Source organism: Crinia signifera, chromosome 11 (assembly GCF_055691185.1).
Source record: "Crinia signifera chromosome 11, ASM5569118v1, whole genome shotgun sequence".
Taxonomy (NCBI): Eukaryota; Metazoa; Chordata; class Amphibia; order Anura; family Myobatrachidae; genus Crinia; species Crinia signifera.
The window spans coordinates 108,798,223-108,814,505 of record NC_139227.1 but is presented as its reverse complement, the minus strand read 5'-3'; the positions used below and the strand labels follow the sequence as shown (position 1 = coordinate 108,814,505).

General features: G+C 46.6%; 1 protein-coding gene across 6 annotated transcripts in view; it reads right to left on the bottom strand.

Moving 5' to 3' along the window:
• The window catches only part of ANO3 (anoctamin 3), a 347,490-nt gene that overhangs the window by 204,062 nt on the left and 127,145 nt on the right, over nucleotides 1–16,283 (bottom strand). For 3 of the 6 annotated variants that reach the window (XM_083164196.1, XM_083164191.1, XM_083164192.1), the window contains exon 2: nucleotides 3,873–4,067. In XM_083164196.1, coding sequence (XP_083020322.1) covers nucleotides 3,873–4,067 — 195 coding nt within the window. Of the gene's footprint in view, nucleotides 1–3,872; nucleotides 4,068–4,193; nucleotides 4,299–4,419; nucleotides 4,535–15,071; nucleotides 15,092–16,283 lie in introns of those variants that run through there. The other 3 variants (XM_083164195.1, XM_083164194.1, XM_083164193.1) reach the window with 3 other exon arrangements.

The window sequence follows — 16,283 nt, the reverse complement described above, 5'->3', positions numbered from 1 at the left end:
CAAAGCAGTTAGTAAGAGCTACTATACTTGGTAAAGTGCTGGGAAATGGCACTGATGATTCAATGTAACTGAATCTGTCTCTCATTCCTTTTCCCCCCAAAAATGTAACAGTGTAATGTGGGCCAGGTGACATGAGGGAGATTGCTAGACTAATGAGGGAGAGAGGGAGATTGCTGCTATTTCAGGAAGTCTCCTGCAGAATGAAGGAGGGGAGGTAACTATGATGTAACAGTGTAATGTGGGCTAGGTGACATGAGGGAGATTGCTAGACTAATGAGGAGAGAGGGGGATTGCTGCTATGTCAGGGAGTCTCCTGTAGAATGCAGGAGGGGAGGTAACTATGATGTAACAGTGTAATGTGGGCTAGGTGACCTGAGTGAGATTGCTAGACTAATGAGGGAGAGAGGGAGATTGCTGCTATGTCAGGGAGTGTCCTGCAGAATGTAGGAGGGAATGTAACTATGATCTAACAGTGTAATGTGGGCTAGGTGACATGAGGGAGATTGCTAGACTAATGAGGGAGAGAGGGAGATTGCTGCTATGTCAGGGAGTCTCCTAGGCATAGGGGGGAAAATTTCTAGCTACACCACTGCCCCCCCCCCCCCCCCCCCCCGCATACTGCCCTAAGCCAATAAAAAGTTAACATTCCATATACAAATAAATGCAGAAGACTCCGTTTACACACACACACACACACACACACACACACACACACACACACACATATATATATATATATATATATATATATATATATATGAGAAATATATATTTATATAAGAATATAGACAAGGAATCACATACACTGGATCAGATGAAGTCTTGGTCTTTATTTTGTATGGGGTGAACAGCATACCAGGTATTCAGCACAGCAAGAATGGTTACAGCACTACAGAATACAGGTGTCACATCATAGTAAAAACTATTCAGAAAGCTCCAGTGGTCCCTACTGTAGACCACACACCGGGCCTATCACTTGGGCAGGTATTCCACCATCAGGAGCAATGACCCCCTGTCCTGTAAACACTTATATCAGGAGAACACAGGTGCTAGTTATCGGCCGAACCCAGAGCACATCAGTTATGAAACCTGGACTGGATGTAATTTTCCGGCTGCTGCTGATCTACTCTATAACCTGGTCCGGATTTCTCACATCATCCTCATGTGGAAATATTCTGTACAGTATTTTATGTGGGGCCAAAGTAACCACAAAGGTAGCGTCGCCTGTAGAGCTTAAAGGTTTGGTGCCGATGTGATGGAGAAGTACAATTACTTTCCAGGAGGTGCCCTGAAACCCTCTTATATGGCACTCTAAGGACCAGCACTCCCTGCAAACTACTGTATTACAGGTACAACTACAATTATCCGGCTCCTGATGTTCCGGAACCTCTTCTAATCCAGACACAGCAGGTGCAGGGGGCAGTAAGGATTTAGGAGGGCAGGGGGAGTGATGAAGTTGCGCTGCGGGTAGCAAACCAAGGACTTTATTCTGATTGACTCACAACGATGCGAGTTTCGCAGCCTTGCGATTCACCAGATGCTGCCCACCGCCCTTACAGCCAACCCCCCCCCCCCCCCCCCCTGCACCTTGCTATCCCCCACAGGGCTGTGCATGGATAATTTGCTTAATCATACATTAGCATGAATGATTTTTCCAGCGCTCGCAGATCTGAGATACCTCTGTGGTGTCTCAGAAAACATGATATGCAAAATACACGTAACAAGGGATTTATATATGCAAGAAAATACAGAACTTGAGGGGTTATTCTGATTTAATCTTTTTAGCATTTGCACCTATGCAGACGCTTGGGCATGGCAAACTCGGTGCCAGCGGGCACGGCGAACTGCATGTTTGCCACCCCTATCGTACAACGTTTCATGGGAGACTGCTGGGCAGTCCCATGGTAATGGCCCAGCGACGCGGGTGCGGGGGCGGGCATCTGATGTCAATGGATGTCAGCTACTTGTCTGCTCCCCGCCCAGCGCGCTCAGGGATCCGAGACACCACAGAGGTGTCTCAGATCTGTGAGCACTGGAGAAATCATTCGATGGTCGCCAAGGCTGCGAATGGATGATTATACAGATCATCATCGTACAGGCGGTGGGCGACATCTGGGGAATCGCAAGGCTGCGAAATTCGCACCCTTGCGAGTCATCCTGGGTACTTGTGTATTTTGGCGGCGCCCATAGCATACCATAAGGCATGCGATGGTATGCGATGGTATGCGATGCGACGCGATATCGCGCGATATTGTACAATGGCATACAATTTTAAAATTGTATGCCATTGTATATGGCATACAATGCCATACAATGCAATGCGATTAAACCTTGTATAAGGACCCTAATAAGTGTTTACAATGTTAAATGCACCCCCACGCCACCCCCCCCCCCCCCACTATAAACGTGAACCCAAAGCGTGGCGAGCGCAGCGAGCCTGCAAGGGGCGGCGGTACGCGTCTTCCGACCTTTTCATACCCCCACTATCCACGTCGGCGTGGAGTTGAGAATAGAAAGTGTGGCGAGCGCAGCGAGCCACCGAGCCCGAAGCGTGGCGAGCGCAGCGAGCTCCGCGAGGGGACGCGGACACCTGTGAAGCCCGCGAGGGGACGCGTATACCTGTGAAGGTATCCGCGTCCGCTCATCTCCACGCCGACGTGGATAGTGGGGGTATGAAAAGGTCGGAGGACGCGTACCGCCGCCCCTCGTGGGCTCGCTGCGCTCGCCATGCTTCGGGTTCACGTTTATAGTGGGGGGGTGGATTTAACATTGTAAGCACCCATTAGGGTGCTTAAAAGCACCCTTTAGGGTGCTTATACAATCTTTCATCGCATAGGGGGCAAAAATCGCGTCGCATCGTATCACATGCCATCGGGTGCATGGCATGCGATGCGATGTACTCATCGCGCGATGGAGATCGGGGGCGCCGCCAAAATACACAAGTACCTCATCCCGAAAAAGGTCCCTAATTTGCATAGACAGCATTTCTAGGTAATATAGACTGAGGACAAGTCCAGGCAATACTGATTTTCCCATCTGTAACGTTGGCTGATATATGATGTTAAACAGTTACATTGATTTCCGCTACATTAGCTCCATAAATGAGATTATCCCTCTATAGCTAATTTGGTTCTAAGAAAATATATTTTTCAGTGCCGCTGACTGGAGTAACATATCGCCACAGCTAGCCAGCAATGTCATTATTTACTAACATGTACATTTAGGCAATGCCAGGGGGGAGAGGGTTATTTCCCTTTCATAAGAGGATAATTTATGGTTTATAAACCGAAAGACAATATAAGACTCTGAAACAAATACAGTCTGTCCCAAATGTATACCAATAGAGTTACACAAATCTACAGACATTGCTTCGTATAATATTTAAGTTGTATAAATCTGACATTTCCTCTTCATTGGGGTTTTTAGAACAATAGAGTAATTTGTTTATTTACACAAACTCAATGCAATTAAAATAAATATTAATTAACCACTCAATAGTGGGATGTGGTCTGATTGGCATTTGGGATTATATCTCATTGTGTATAACAAAGGTAGAATGACAGCGGTCCTTTGTCATTTGTTTATAATCAATTATTTATGAATCAGGTGTTAAGCTCCTAGATTCCGATAGCAGTCCCACATTAAGCATCTCTGCCCGCACCTTATAACAGCCTGGTTAACAATTAATGCATCCATCATTTTTTTCCTGTGAATTCTGTTTGTTCTCTTTTGTAATAATTGTTTCCGTACACTTTTCCCCCAAGCACTGTACATGCATCTTGTTGCCTGACCCACACATCACTTGAGATAGAACTTAGCTCCCAACAAGCATTCTGACCTTGAATCAAAGGATAGAAATCAATAGGACTCACCTTTTTGTTGCTCTACATCGATGGCTGGGGATCCCTCATTAACAGGCTGAGGCTGGACTTTATTCTCCTGGTGTACCGATGACTGCTTGTTCAGATGCTGAGGATGTGTTTGGCTCTGAGCTAAACATGGCATGCTTCTCCTCGATGGCTTGAGTTGGTGTTCTTTGTCCGTCCCACTCTTACTTTTCAACATGCCTAAAAAAAGAGTCAGAGAAAGACATTTCTATTGCATTCTGCAAACCACCTTTTTAAATGCTGCGCTCCATTAATGTGTCAAAACAGAAAAACACACACGTCGTTAAGAAGTATTGTGAGCAATACCGAAAAATGTTTTGTTATTTTGATTGCGCCAACGAGCGAGCAAGTGAGAACTGTTTAAATGTTCTGCTCTGCCTTCAGCCGCTGGTAAATGACACAGTGACACATTCGTACACAGAACAACAGCAAGAACAGCTATGGAAAAATCGAAATGCACTCTATTCCAGACAGATGATCATCATTAATAATAATTCTGCTTAAAGTAATCGGGTAACCTGTCTTAACGTACAATCTGATCAGGGTGAGTGGCTGGGATGATGAATAAAGTCTGTATATACTGTACTGTAGCCGGCAATTTTATTTCATGACATCACACAGAATGATACGAGTGAGAGGAGAGGAAGCACAGATTCGCTGGGTGACAGCCTGAGCTGTGGGTTCCCTGGGGACTGAAGGGCTGGAACATTAAATATAAAGCAGAGACGTGACAAAGGAAACCTGGGGGAAAAAAATGTATTCAAGACATATGGATAAGTGCCTAAAGTACAGCTTAATACAATTGCGGCAGCCCCCATCATTCTTGCTAGTGTGGGCTGCACTTGGTGTAATAATGCTGTGTATACAGTACTGTAAGCAGTGATGGGCTGCACTTGGTGTAATAATGCTGTGTATACAGTACTGTAAGCAGTGATGGGCTGCACTTGGTGTAATAATGCTGTGTATATATACTGCAAGCAGTGATGGGCTGCACTTGGTGTAATAATACTGTGCATACAGTACTGTAGGCAGTGATGGGCTGCACTTGGTGTAATAATGCTGTGTATATACTGCAGGCAGTGATGGGCTGCATTTGGTGTAATAATGCCATGTATACAGTACTGTAAGCAGTGATGGGCTGCACTTGGTGTAATAATGCTGTGTATACAGTACTGTAAGCAGTGATGGGCTGCACTTGGTGTAATAATGTTGTGCATACAGTACTGTAAGCAGTGATGGGCTGCACTAGGTGTAATAATGCTGTGTATACAGTACTGTAAGCAGTGATGGGCTGCACTTGGTGTAATAATGCTGTGTATATACTGCAAGCAGTGATGGGCTGCACTTGGTGTAATAATACTGTGCATACAGTACTGTAGGCAGTGATGGGCTGCACTTGGTGTAATAATGCTGTGTATATACTGCAGGCAGTGATGGGCTGCATTTGGTGTAATAATGCTGTGTATACAGTACTGTAAGCAGTGATGGGCTGCACTTGGTGTAATAATGCTGTGTATACAGTACTGTAAGCAGTGATGGGCTGCACTTGGTGTAATAATGCTGTGTATACAGTACTGTAAGCAGTGATGGGCTGCACTTGGTGTAATAATGCTGTGTATATATACTGCAAGCAGTGATGGGCTGCACTTGGTGTAATAATGCTGTGTATACAGTACTGTAGGCAGTGATGGGCTGCACTTGGTGTAATAATGCTGTGCATACAGTACTGTAGGCAGTGATGGGCTACACTTGGTGTAATAATGCTGTGTATACAGTACTGTAGGCAGTGATGGGCTGCACTTGGTGTAATAATGCTGTGTATATACTGCAAGCAGTGATGGGCTGCACTTGGTGTAATAATACTGTGCATACAGTACTGTAGGCAGTGATGGGCTGCACTTGGTGTAATAATGCTGTGTATACAGTACTGTAAGCAGTGATGGGCTGCACTTTGTGTAATAATGCTGTGTATACAGTACTGTAGGCAGTGATGGGTTGCACTTGGTGTAATAATGCTGTGTATACAGTACTGTAAGCAGTGATGGGCTGCACTTTGTGTAATAATGCTGTGTATACAGTACTGTAGGCAGTGATGGGTTGCACTTGGTGTAATAATGCTGTGTATATACTGCAAGCAGTGATGGGCTGCACTTGGTGTAATAATACTGTGCATACAGTACTGTAGGCAGTGATGGGCTGCACTTGGTGTAATAATGCTGTGTATACAGTACTGTAAGCAGTGATGGGCTACACTGTGTAATAATGCTGTGTATACAGTACTGTAGGCAGTGATGGGCTGCACTTGGTGTAATAATGCTGTGTATACAGTACTGTAGGTAGTGATGGGCTGCACTTGGTGTAATAATGCTGTGTATACAGTACTGTAGGCAGTGATGGGCTGCACTTGGTGTAATAATGCTGTGTATACAGTAATGTAGGCAGTGATGGGCTGCACTTGGTGTAATAATGCTGTGTATACAGTACTGTAAGCAGTGATGGGCTGCACTTGGTGTAATAATGCTGTGTATACAGTACTGTACGCAGTGATGGGCTGCACTTGGTGTAATAATGCTGTGTATACTGTAGGATAATCTCTGTACTGTCACAGATCAGATCATTAATGCTGAAGAGAGGAGCAGACACCTGATGATCAGGGAATTGGTGCATGAAGTTGGAGGCTCTGACATATGTACATTATGATGACACAGCTGCAATCAGAGGACCATATGAAGAACTCATTATTCTGTACTATAAACCCTACATATCCAGAGGGATTCTTCCCTTCTTTGTGGCAAAGGCCATTTTCATAGTTGCCAGTTGGAGAGGACAGTGCTCACCTCTGCTCTGCTCTGCACAGCAGCTGCTGATTAATGAGTATATGCTGTGCACATTCATACGGCATCAATCAGTGTATGGAGGGGAGCCGGAGGTCATAGGGGTCAGAAGGTTTACATAAACATTAGGTCAACATTCCGCACAAAAAACCATGCAATACTTATGTTGACACTTTTGAATGTGAACCTTCCCATTGTCAACTTAATGCTTGTATCAACATTCCGACACTGTCAACCTCTTTAATTTTTCGACCTAAGCCCTGTGACCCTATGACCCCCCCCCCCCCCCCCAGCTGCTCAGGGAGCAATGTGCAAGCTCCCAAAATGACAATGGCGGGGGTTGGGCCGCGAGGCTCCTTCTAGCTGCATGACGGCATAGACCGATTTCTCAGCTACAAATGTTGGGAAGTATGCCAGGGAGGCCCACGCCTGCACCCATATTCAATACTTACCTCTCCGGAGTCCCTCGCTAGCACCTGCAGCTCTGCAAAATTGCTGGGAAGGTGAAACGGACGCCATTTTCCGGCTTTTAGTATGGGAAACCATAACGGAATGCCCCGGGATTGGCTTCCCTGGTTGGTACTTTATCTCTCAATATTTTATATCTTGTAAAGCTTTAATAAATATGTCCCTAATTCCCGCCAGCAGCTCACCCATTTTAGGCTCGAACACACAACTTCGACCGGTCTTATGATGCAGTGTGTGTGTGTGTTTTAAGTACAAATCATGAGGTGTTTTGGTAAGATGTGTGGGCCCGCAGGTCGTGAGATCGATCCTCAGATCATGTGTGCTGGACGTAAGATCTGAAGATGCTGTTAAGGACCAGTATGAAGCAGTTGTAGATTTTATGATAGATCTTATATGAAATTACACACAAGGGGCTGGATGTATTAATATACATCGCCGCCCTTCGCTGCCTGGCCACCGCGATGCCAGCGCATATGTACTAACATATGTGGGTGGCATCGCGGTCACCTCCCAGCCGCCTACTGCTCTCCTCACACCGGGACAGCTGAGCGTGGCTGTCCCCGGAGCCTCCTCCTCCCCCTGCAGCCGGAAGGACGTCCGGCTGCCTTGCTAGGGGGAGGAGGGGGTTTACCTTCCGGGGTCCAGGAGGACCTTCAGCAAGAAGGTAAGCCAGGGGGAGGGGGAGAGTGGGGTCAGCGAGGCGGCAGGTTTGCGGCCGAGGCGGTGGGTGTCGAAAAGAAGCCCATAGGCTTCTATAGGGTATCGCCACCCAAAGGTGGCGAGACCCTGCCTGGCGATAACGGTGCGGCCGGGGTTTAGTACATATGAAAATGCGGTAAACTGGGGGTTTTACCACATTTTCAGCTTAATACATCCCGCCCAAGATCTATTGTGTGTCTGGGCAGCTCCTGGGCTCCATTTTATTTGGGCCCAGCTGACCTGTTGGCGCCCCTGCTCTAAGGAGAACAAGGGCCAGATGTGCTAAGCTTGTAAAGTCAAAAAAATTGTAGTGATAAACCACCAGCCAATCAGCTCTTACCTATCATTTTCCAAACACAGCCTGTAACATGGCAGGTAGGAGCTGATTGGCTTGTGCTTTATTACTCCATTTTAGAACTTTTTAAGCTTAGTACATCTGGCCCAACAGTTGAGACGTTTCCTCTCGTCTCTACTGTCAAAGGAACAAATCTGAGTTGTCTTACTGGTAGCACTCTCCTTAGCCTTTCCTACAGGTATAATATTAGATTGGATCGGGAGGAAGTATTGACCTGCCGTTCACTTCCCTTATCTTAGCGGTGCAGTACTGCTGTACTTATGTTTCTTTATCTACAATGAGAAATTAGTACCATACTGTGGTAATGTCATATATTCTCCTCAGCCCAAAATGCTGAGAACAAAGCATGATGTATAATAGTACATTAAGCACTTCTGTAATTAAAATATAAATAAGTTTGTCCTGTTCAACGATGTAACAATAACACAATTAGGATAGATTTCTGCTTAAAATCTAATTACTATAATAATGCAGATAATGTTTTACAACAGTGACGGCCAATCAGAGCCAAGAACATGAATCACTGAAATAAGCAGGAAGCCGTAGGGTCTGATTCTCAGTCAGCGCAAAACTGGGCACATCTGGCGATGACCCACAGACTGGGGGGCATACTGTATGTAATAGGGTCTGAGTTTGCCGCAGGTTTAGGATGCCGGACGATCACGGATTTTTATTTTAAAGCGCCAATCATTTATAAAGGCAAAACCAGATTGACGTTTAAAAAATATATATAATTATATACTGTATGCCCCTCTGCATGCATCCATATCCGCTCACATGCGGCCGATCGCGAGAGAATTTATCCGATGGTTGCTCACTATCTAATGATTTCTCCACTGTTTGGAAAGAAAAGTCACCATGAATTCGGGGAGGGTGCTTGACGTCAGCCAGACGCCTCAGGCAGGCATCATCACGCCTGCTTTCGCAGGGGTACGCCCAGCGTCTCTATGGGTGCGCCCCTAACAATCCTAACTTTCCTTTGGCACCTGATGTGTCTGGATTGAAGGAAGTTCTGGACCATCAGTTTCCGAATAATTGGTGTTCAACCTGTAAATGGATACTAACGTTGAGACACTTTGGGGTATATGCAATGCCCTTAAGGTGAGCTTTGATGGCGAGCAGTGCCGATAGCTCACCATCAGTATTTTACTGAACCCCCTTCTCTTGCCATTTTCAACTCACTGGTTCTTTTCAGCGATGGGCGGAAAGAGCGATTGTGGCTGTCAAAATGATGGGCTCACCGTATTCCATGTTCGGTGGCTCGCTGTATTCGATGTTCCAGTAACTTGAATATGGTGAGTGGCCGGCAAGGGGGTTGGATAGCGAGGATGGCTTTTCCTCACCAAAAAAAGCACATGTTATGGGGGAAATTGACTAAGATGTGAGCTGTATTTCACATGGGATGTTTCTACAGGCAACCAATCAGATACTATCTATTGATTTCAACAGCTGCAGTGGCTGCTGAGTTCCCAACAGTAGCACGATTCTAGCGTGCCCGGTGGTGATGGTTGGAAGGACAGACATAGCGCATCACCACTAGGCTGAAGCCTTGTTGGGTGGATCGTCGGAAGGGGGGGGGGGTAGGGTTAGGGTCATCCCCCCCCCCCCACAAGATAGTAATTAATCTCCTCAGTGTAGCTTCCTGCTTCTCCTTGGTAAAGAGGTGACACAGGAAGCATTATACCGGTACTATCCAAACCAGCGTAGTACATCAATCCCCCTCCCCCATTGTCCGTTATTGCTATAGATTGTACTCTGGGGAAGATTCAGGGGTTAGGGTGCCCCTAGGCACAAAAGTATTGGCCACCTACGCTATTCAATTGTATTATTCTCATTGTTGACAATTGGCAGTTTATTATAATATAACCTTATAATAACCTAATAATAAAACAAGCCATGAGCTATAATACTTCATTTAATTTTTAATTACATATACATAAGTAGAACAGATTACAAGGCAGTCTGCCCATGTCCATTCACCCTCCACTGAAGATGCTGCAGTTTACGGTAGAGTGAGAATATAGTATATGGTAATTACAGACTGACAGTAATGATACATTCATTACGCCCTCCAACCTTGGGTGAAATGTAATAGGGGGGGTTATTCTAGTTTACTCTTTCTGACAAAATCCTTCTTAGATGGACAAAACCACGTGCACTGCAGGGGGGCAGATGTAAAATGTGCAGAGAGAATTTGATTTGGGTTAGTTATTTTGTTTCTGTGCAGGGTAAATACTGGCTGCTTTATTTTTACACTGCAATATAGATCTCACTTTGAAGTAAAACCCCACCCAAATCTAACTCTCTCTGCACAAGTTACATCTGCCCCACCTGCAGTGCACATGATTTTGTCCATCTAAGAAGGATTTTGTCAGAAAGAGTGAACTAGAATAACCCCCAGGGTGAGAGATTCAGAGAGATTTGGTAAGAAAGCTCCAGTTTTTTTTTTAAAGCGGCAATCATTTACACTGCAAACCCAGTTTGATTTAGCAGTGTAAATGATTGCCGCTTTAAAAAAAACTGGCGCTTTCTTACCAAATCTCTCACTCTCTGAATCTCTCACCCTATTAAATTTCACCCCTTATCTCTAGCGGGTGTGGCTCCCCTAAATCCAAACTTGCAATTAAGGGGTGTTCGCATGTTGCGATTTTGCTTGCTATTCCACGCTGATTCCATCCTGAATCGAGTAGCAAGCAAAACGCATTCAATTTGGACTATATAGAACAAATCTGTACGATTTAGTCTTGTCTGCACAGTCTATTTTTCAATTAAATTTCGAATTTTCGATGACGCGGGGCCGCACATCGGGATCAATTCGGCATCGAATCTGGCTAAAAACCATTCGAAGTCCATTTGATTTTGTTTATATAAGCGAAACTCGAATAGAAAAAGAGACCAAATCGAACTATGTGTATGGGGCATTAGATTCATACATTGGTGGATCTCCTCCCTTGGTATCCTTTTCCAACCTGTAATTAACTTATAACATCATACCCTCCAACTGTACCTTTTGGGCAGGTACAGCACCGTTTTTTACGGCCTGTAACTTTTTTGTAGCTGCCCATTGTAAGTATAGGAAATTTGTAGCGGGTTTTTGCTCTTCGAATATTGGAGGGTATGTGACATGCAGACACAGGATTTTATATCTTCTATTAAGTATTGGAAAGTAAAAATTGAAAATTTTGCATCCCCCTGCCAAAAAAAGTTCCCGGCGACCAGCACCCCCCCATAACATTAATTCTAATTTTGTTACCTGCATGCTCGTTGCCAGGGGTTACATGCATGTCACAAGCAGGGCCGGATTAACAATGGACCTGATGGAGCTATAGTAGCCAAGTAGGCCCATTTTGTAGCTGAGGGCCAGAGCTTTCCAACGAGCCCGGCCCCGCGTCGCTAGCCTTCCGGGAACCGGAGATACCGCCAGGCAAAGCTGGAACATGGGACCCACTAATTCCGACCCCCACCCGGTTCCAATGGCTGCCAGTTCCCCCTCCAGCATCACAGAAGCTCGAGGTTGAGCTCAGTTGAACCCAAATCGCTGGGCCTTCAATCTGACACTAAGCGGGTCCATATGGCTTCATTGGTTCTAGAGATATTGTGGGTAAACCTATTTTTTTATTTCTGAAATGTAATTTCATGGCTGTTCATGTTGTTTGAGGACAGATTTATCTGGAACCAAACTGTCCAGTTTCACGGGACCAAGAACATTCGAAGCCCACACAAAAGTTCTTCAATATGATACTGTTCTCATGTAAATGGGTCAGTTGGTTCTGAAGATATAGCTGGTTGTTTAAGGGGGGTGGTGGTTTTCTCTCCCCCTCACACCAGAAAATACAGGGACTAGGCTGGTGTAAAATGGGCCAGCCCCGGAATGTCCATGCATAATCCTGGGACCATATTCCTGGGTAAATTCCTGCATTTTCTGGTGTGAAAGGGGTATTATTTAAAATAGCCAGGACCTGCAGTGCTCTGAATACAGCCGGGCAGCCCCCTGCTCTCTGCCTGGCTGTCAATGGCTGTTATTTGTGCTCGGCGGTGGCTGTCCCCCAGTTACCACGAGCATGTATTTCCCCTTGGCAATGACCATGTAATCCCACATGGCAACGAGCATGGAACCCCTGGCAATGAGCATGGAACCCCTGGCAATGAGCATGTAGGTAAGCAGCACCTATGTAGCATTAGGCGCATTGCGCTTCTCTCCTACCCCTCACTGTGCATCCCTGTGACTGGGACATCCGCCAATCAGAGCTCGTGGGCCGGCAGCCAATCAGGAGCCGGCCCATGAGCTTTGCTTGGCAGATGTCACAGTCACAAGGAAGTGAGGGGAAGGAGAGACGCGCGGTGCGCTGTGCTCTTCTCCCCTGAATAGGGAAGCAGTGGCGCCGGCAGAATCAGCAGCAATGGTGAGTGTGCTGCTGCTGGGAAACACCTGGCACTGTGGGGGCATACTTATTGCTGGCACTGTGGGGGCCTACTTGTTGGCACTGTGGGGGCATACCTAGAACCATGGGGTCATACCTGGCACCGTGGAGGTATTCCTGTTTCTGGCACTGTCTGGGCATACCTGGCACCGTGGGAGCATATGTGTATCTGGAACTATTTAGGCATATGTATATCTGGCACTGCACTATTGGAGGCATATGTGTATCACACCCCCATATTCATTGGATGCACACACCAAATATTTGGTGCGTGCACGCAGTTATGTATGTGGCATAGTGTGTCAGGGGCATTACGATGTGTGGCATGATGTGTAAAGGGCATTATTTGGTTATAAGGCAGATTTTTTAAAATTGTTTTAATTTTAGTAGCCCTCCGGGTGGTTTATTTTGCCGCGAGTAGCTCACACCCCAAAAAAGGTTGGAGACCACTGGTATAAGGTGTATATGGTGTGGTAAACTTAGGTGACCACATAAAAGGTGCTGAAATGTTGTCTACCAAGTTTTGACTTTCAGTATTTTTTTATCACTGGAGTGCCGCCTCGCCCCGCAAGTATCTTAGGACATCGGCATCCTGCGGGTGCACCTTTGGAGGGCACCCGCTAATATATCTCCCTGCATTTTTCCTATGCCAGACTCCTGCTTTGTCCAGGTATATATAATTAGTTGAAAGCATTTACACAAATAGAGACACACCCATGAGCTGACCACCCAACCAGAACACTGGTCACGCCCCCCACATTATTAGGTGCTGGCCACAACCCCTATTATTGTGCATAATAGGCCCTTGATAATTTTCAGCTCCAGGCCCATTTAGACCTTAATCTGGCTCTGGTTACAAGGGGTTACTCCTGTTTCATGGTTATTGCCAGGGGGCTACATGCTCATTGCCAGCGGTTACATGTTTGTTGCAGGTGTTTCATAATCATTGCCAGGGGGTTACATGCTCATTGCTAGGGGTTGCAGGTGTTTCATAATCATTGCCAGGGGTTACATGGTTGTTGCCAGGGGTAACATGCTCATTGCCAGGGGTTACACGGTCGTTGCCAGGGTTTTAGCACTTACGGCACTTCCAGGTAGCACTGTGCTGAACTCCCCTAGCAGATGAGTTCCAGCAGAACCTTTAAGATCTATCTTATCCTGGGCGGCATCCATTTTTAGGGGGCCATCTTTGCGCAGATTCCAAGCAGAGAGACCGGATGGAATCTACCGGTAGAGACTCTGCGCCCCCAGCTCCCTCCGCCAGCGTTTGGGATTAAATGGCATTTTTACGCCACTGCTCAAAACTATTATAAAACGTTGGCAACTATACACTGGAAGCATAAGCAGATGTTCATCAAACTCTTCGAAATAATGCTTTCCTGCTGGCAGAGAGCGATTCTGTAAACACATTGCCAAAAACAGAGAGAGAGAGAGAGAGAGACGGGTCATCTAGATAAAACAAGGTGTAAGTACAGGGTGCCGGACGCGGTCCCGACAGTCGGGATCCCGACAGTTATTTACCCGAATTCGGGATTGCGACTGTCAAAACGCCGACAGACAGGTGCCCGACGGCCACCCGCTATTTTCTCTTGTGCAGAATTTAAAAGTAGGCAAGTATGCTGCATACCACCTCCTGCCTGCATACCACCTGCTGCCTGCATACCACCCCCTGCCTGCACACCACCCTCCTGCCTGCACACCACCCTCCTGCCTGCATACCACCCTCCTGCCTGCATACCACCCTCCTGCCTGCACACCACCCCCTGCCTGCACACCACCCCCTGCCTGCATACCACCCCCTGCCTGCACACCACCCCCTGCCTGCATACCACCGCTTGCACACCATCCCCTGTCTGCACTCCACCCCCTTCCTGCACTCCACCCCCTGCCTGAACTCCACCCCTTGCCTGCATACCACCTCCTGCCTGCACACCACCCCCTGCCTGCACACCACCCCCTGCCTGCATACCACCCCCTGCCTGCATACCACCCTCCTGCCTACCTACCACTCTCCTACCTGCATACCACCCTCCTGCCTGCATACCACCCTCCTGCCTGCATACCACCCCTGTCTGCCTACGTTCCACCCTCCTGCCTGTATACCGCCTCCTGCCTGGATTTGATATAGCTGAAAATAGCGACTGCATCATTATCTATAGCTCAATTTTTGGTTTCTGTTTGAGATAATTCAGCTACATAAATTTTAAGGTTTTCTATATACTGGATTTACGCCCCAAACACTCAATTCTCCTAATAATATATTGATTTTCTTAGTAATGTAAGGTGCTGTGTACATTATGTGGCCCAATAGAAATAAAAGTTTACACAATGTAACTTAATTCAAAATTCAAAATACAAATCTGGGTGACAAGCCACAAGCCCTCCACTAATGCAGACCATTACCTACCTCAGGTCTGCGTCTGCAATTCCACCTGAGCCAGCACTTCCCCTGATGACTGCGACAGCTTAGCCATACTTTCCACACTGCTGGTGGCAGGTATTGCTGATAGAAAACACATTGCCCGCATGAAAACAGTCTATAATGGCAGCAGAAGTGATGAGAATCTACTGGTGCCAGCCCTGGTCTGGCTATAATCTCCTATCTCTGTAGTAGGCCTTTCACACAGACACCTTCTTATCAGAAGGACAACATACATCCAGCAGAAGAGGGCGGAATCACCGGGTCTTGGCAGACACCCGGGGACCCAAGTATAATACAGAAGTAAGTAAATAAATGTATTATTATTTAATTTATGGAATTATTTAGCTTGTAAACAAATATTAAAAGTACATATACTTTAAAAAAAAAAAAGAAGAAGAATTGACACAATATTTAGAAAATAATCATTTAGAGCGAGGATTATATTTTGACCGGGACGCTCGGGACGCTCCTGAAAATTGGGCACCCCTTCCTGAGTGCACTGGAATGGTGGGCAAGTCCACTGCTGAGTCGTGTCATCGTACAATGCCTGTAATATTGTAATTGGGCAGCAGGGGCATAGCCACAATGATGCAATCATGAGTGCCATGCCCATTATAATGAGCTCCACCCCCTACTTCACCTAGGTGGCTGCCCGCTCCCGCACTCCATTTTTCAAAGCCGCAATTGTGCCACTGAACAGTATGGGCAGGGCCGGCGCTACTATGCGGCACCTGCGGTGCAGGGAGGTGCCAGGCTGAAGAGGCGCTCAGTCTCTCCCTTCACTACCACGCACACTGCTTCTGCTGGGTGCCTCCTGTACTGCGCCTGTCACACAGACAGCAGTGCCGGAAGCAACAATGCAGAGCTGACTACCGCATCGGTGATTGCTTAATCGGGACTTCCCCATCGCGAGTCTGTCCAGTTTCCAGGATTGTCAGCAATAGCCTGGACACTGCTGGGGCAGCTGCGTTGTTGCTGTGCTAGGGTAGGTGGGTACTTTCACGGCAGCACTTCCCAGAAGATCATATGCAAATCATATGTGATTTAGTGCATACGTTTTGCATACAATTAAGACCCCCGTACATTATGCGATTTCATGCCGATTTCACCCGATTCGGATGAGACGGGCCGTGAAATCGGCCCAAATCGCATGTTTTGACACCCCGTCCAACCCGAGTCGGGCAGTCGCACTGGCTG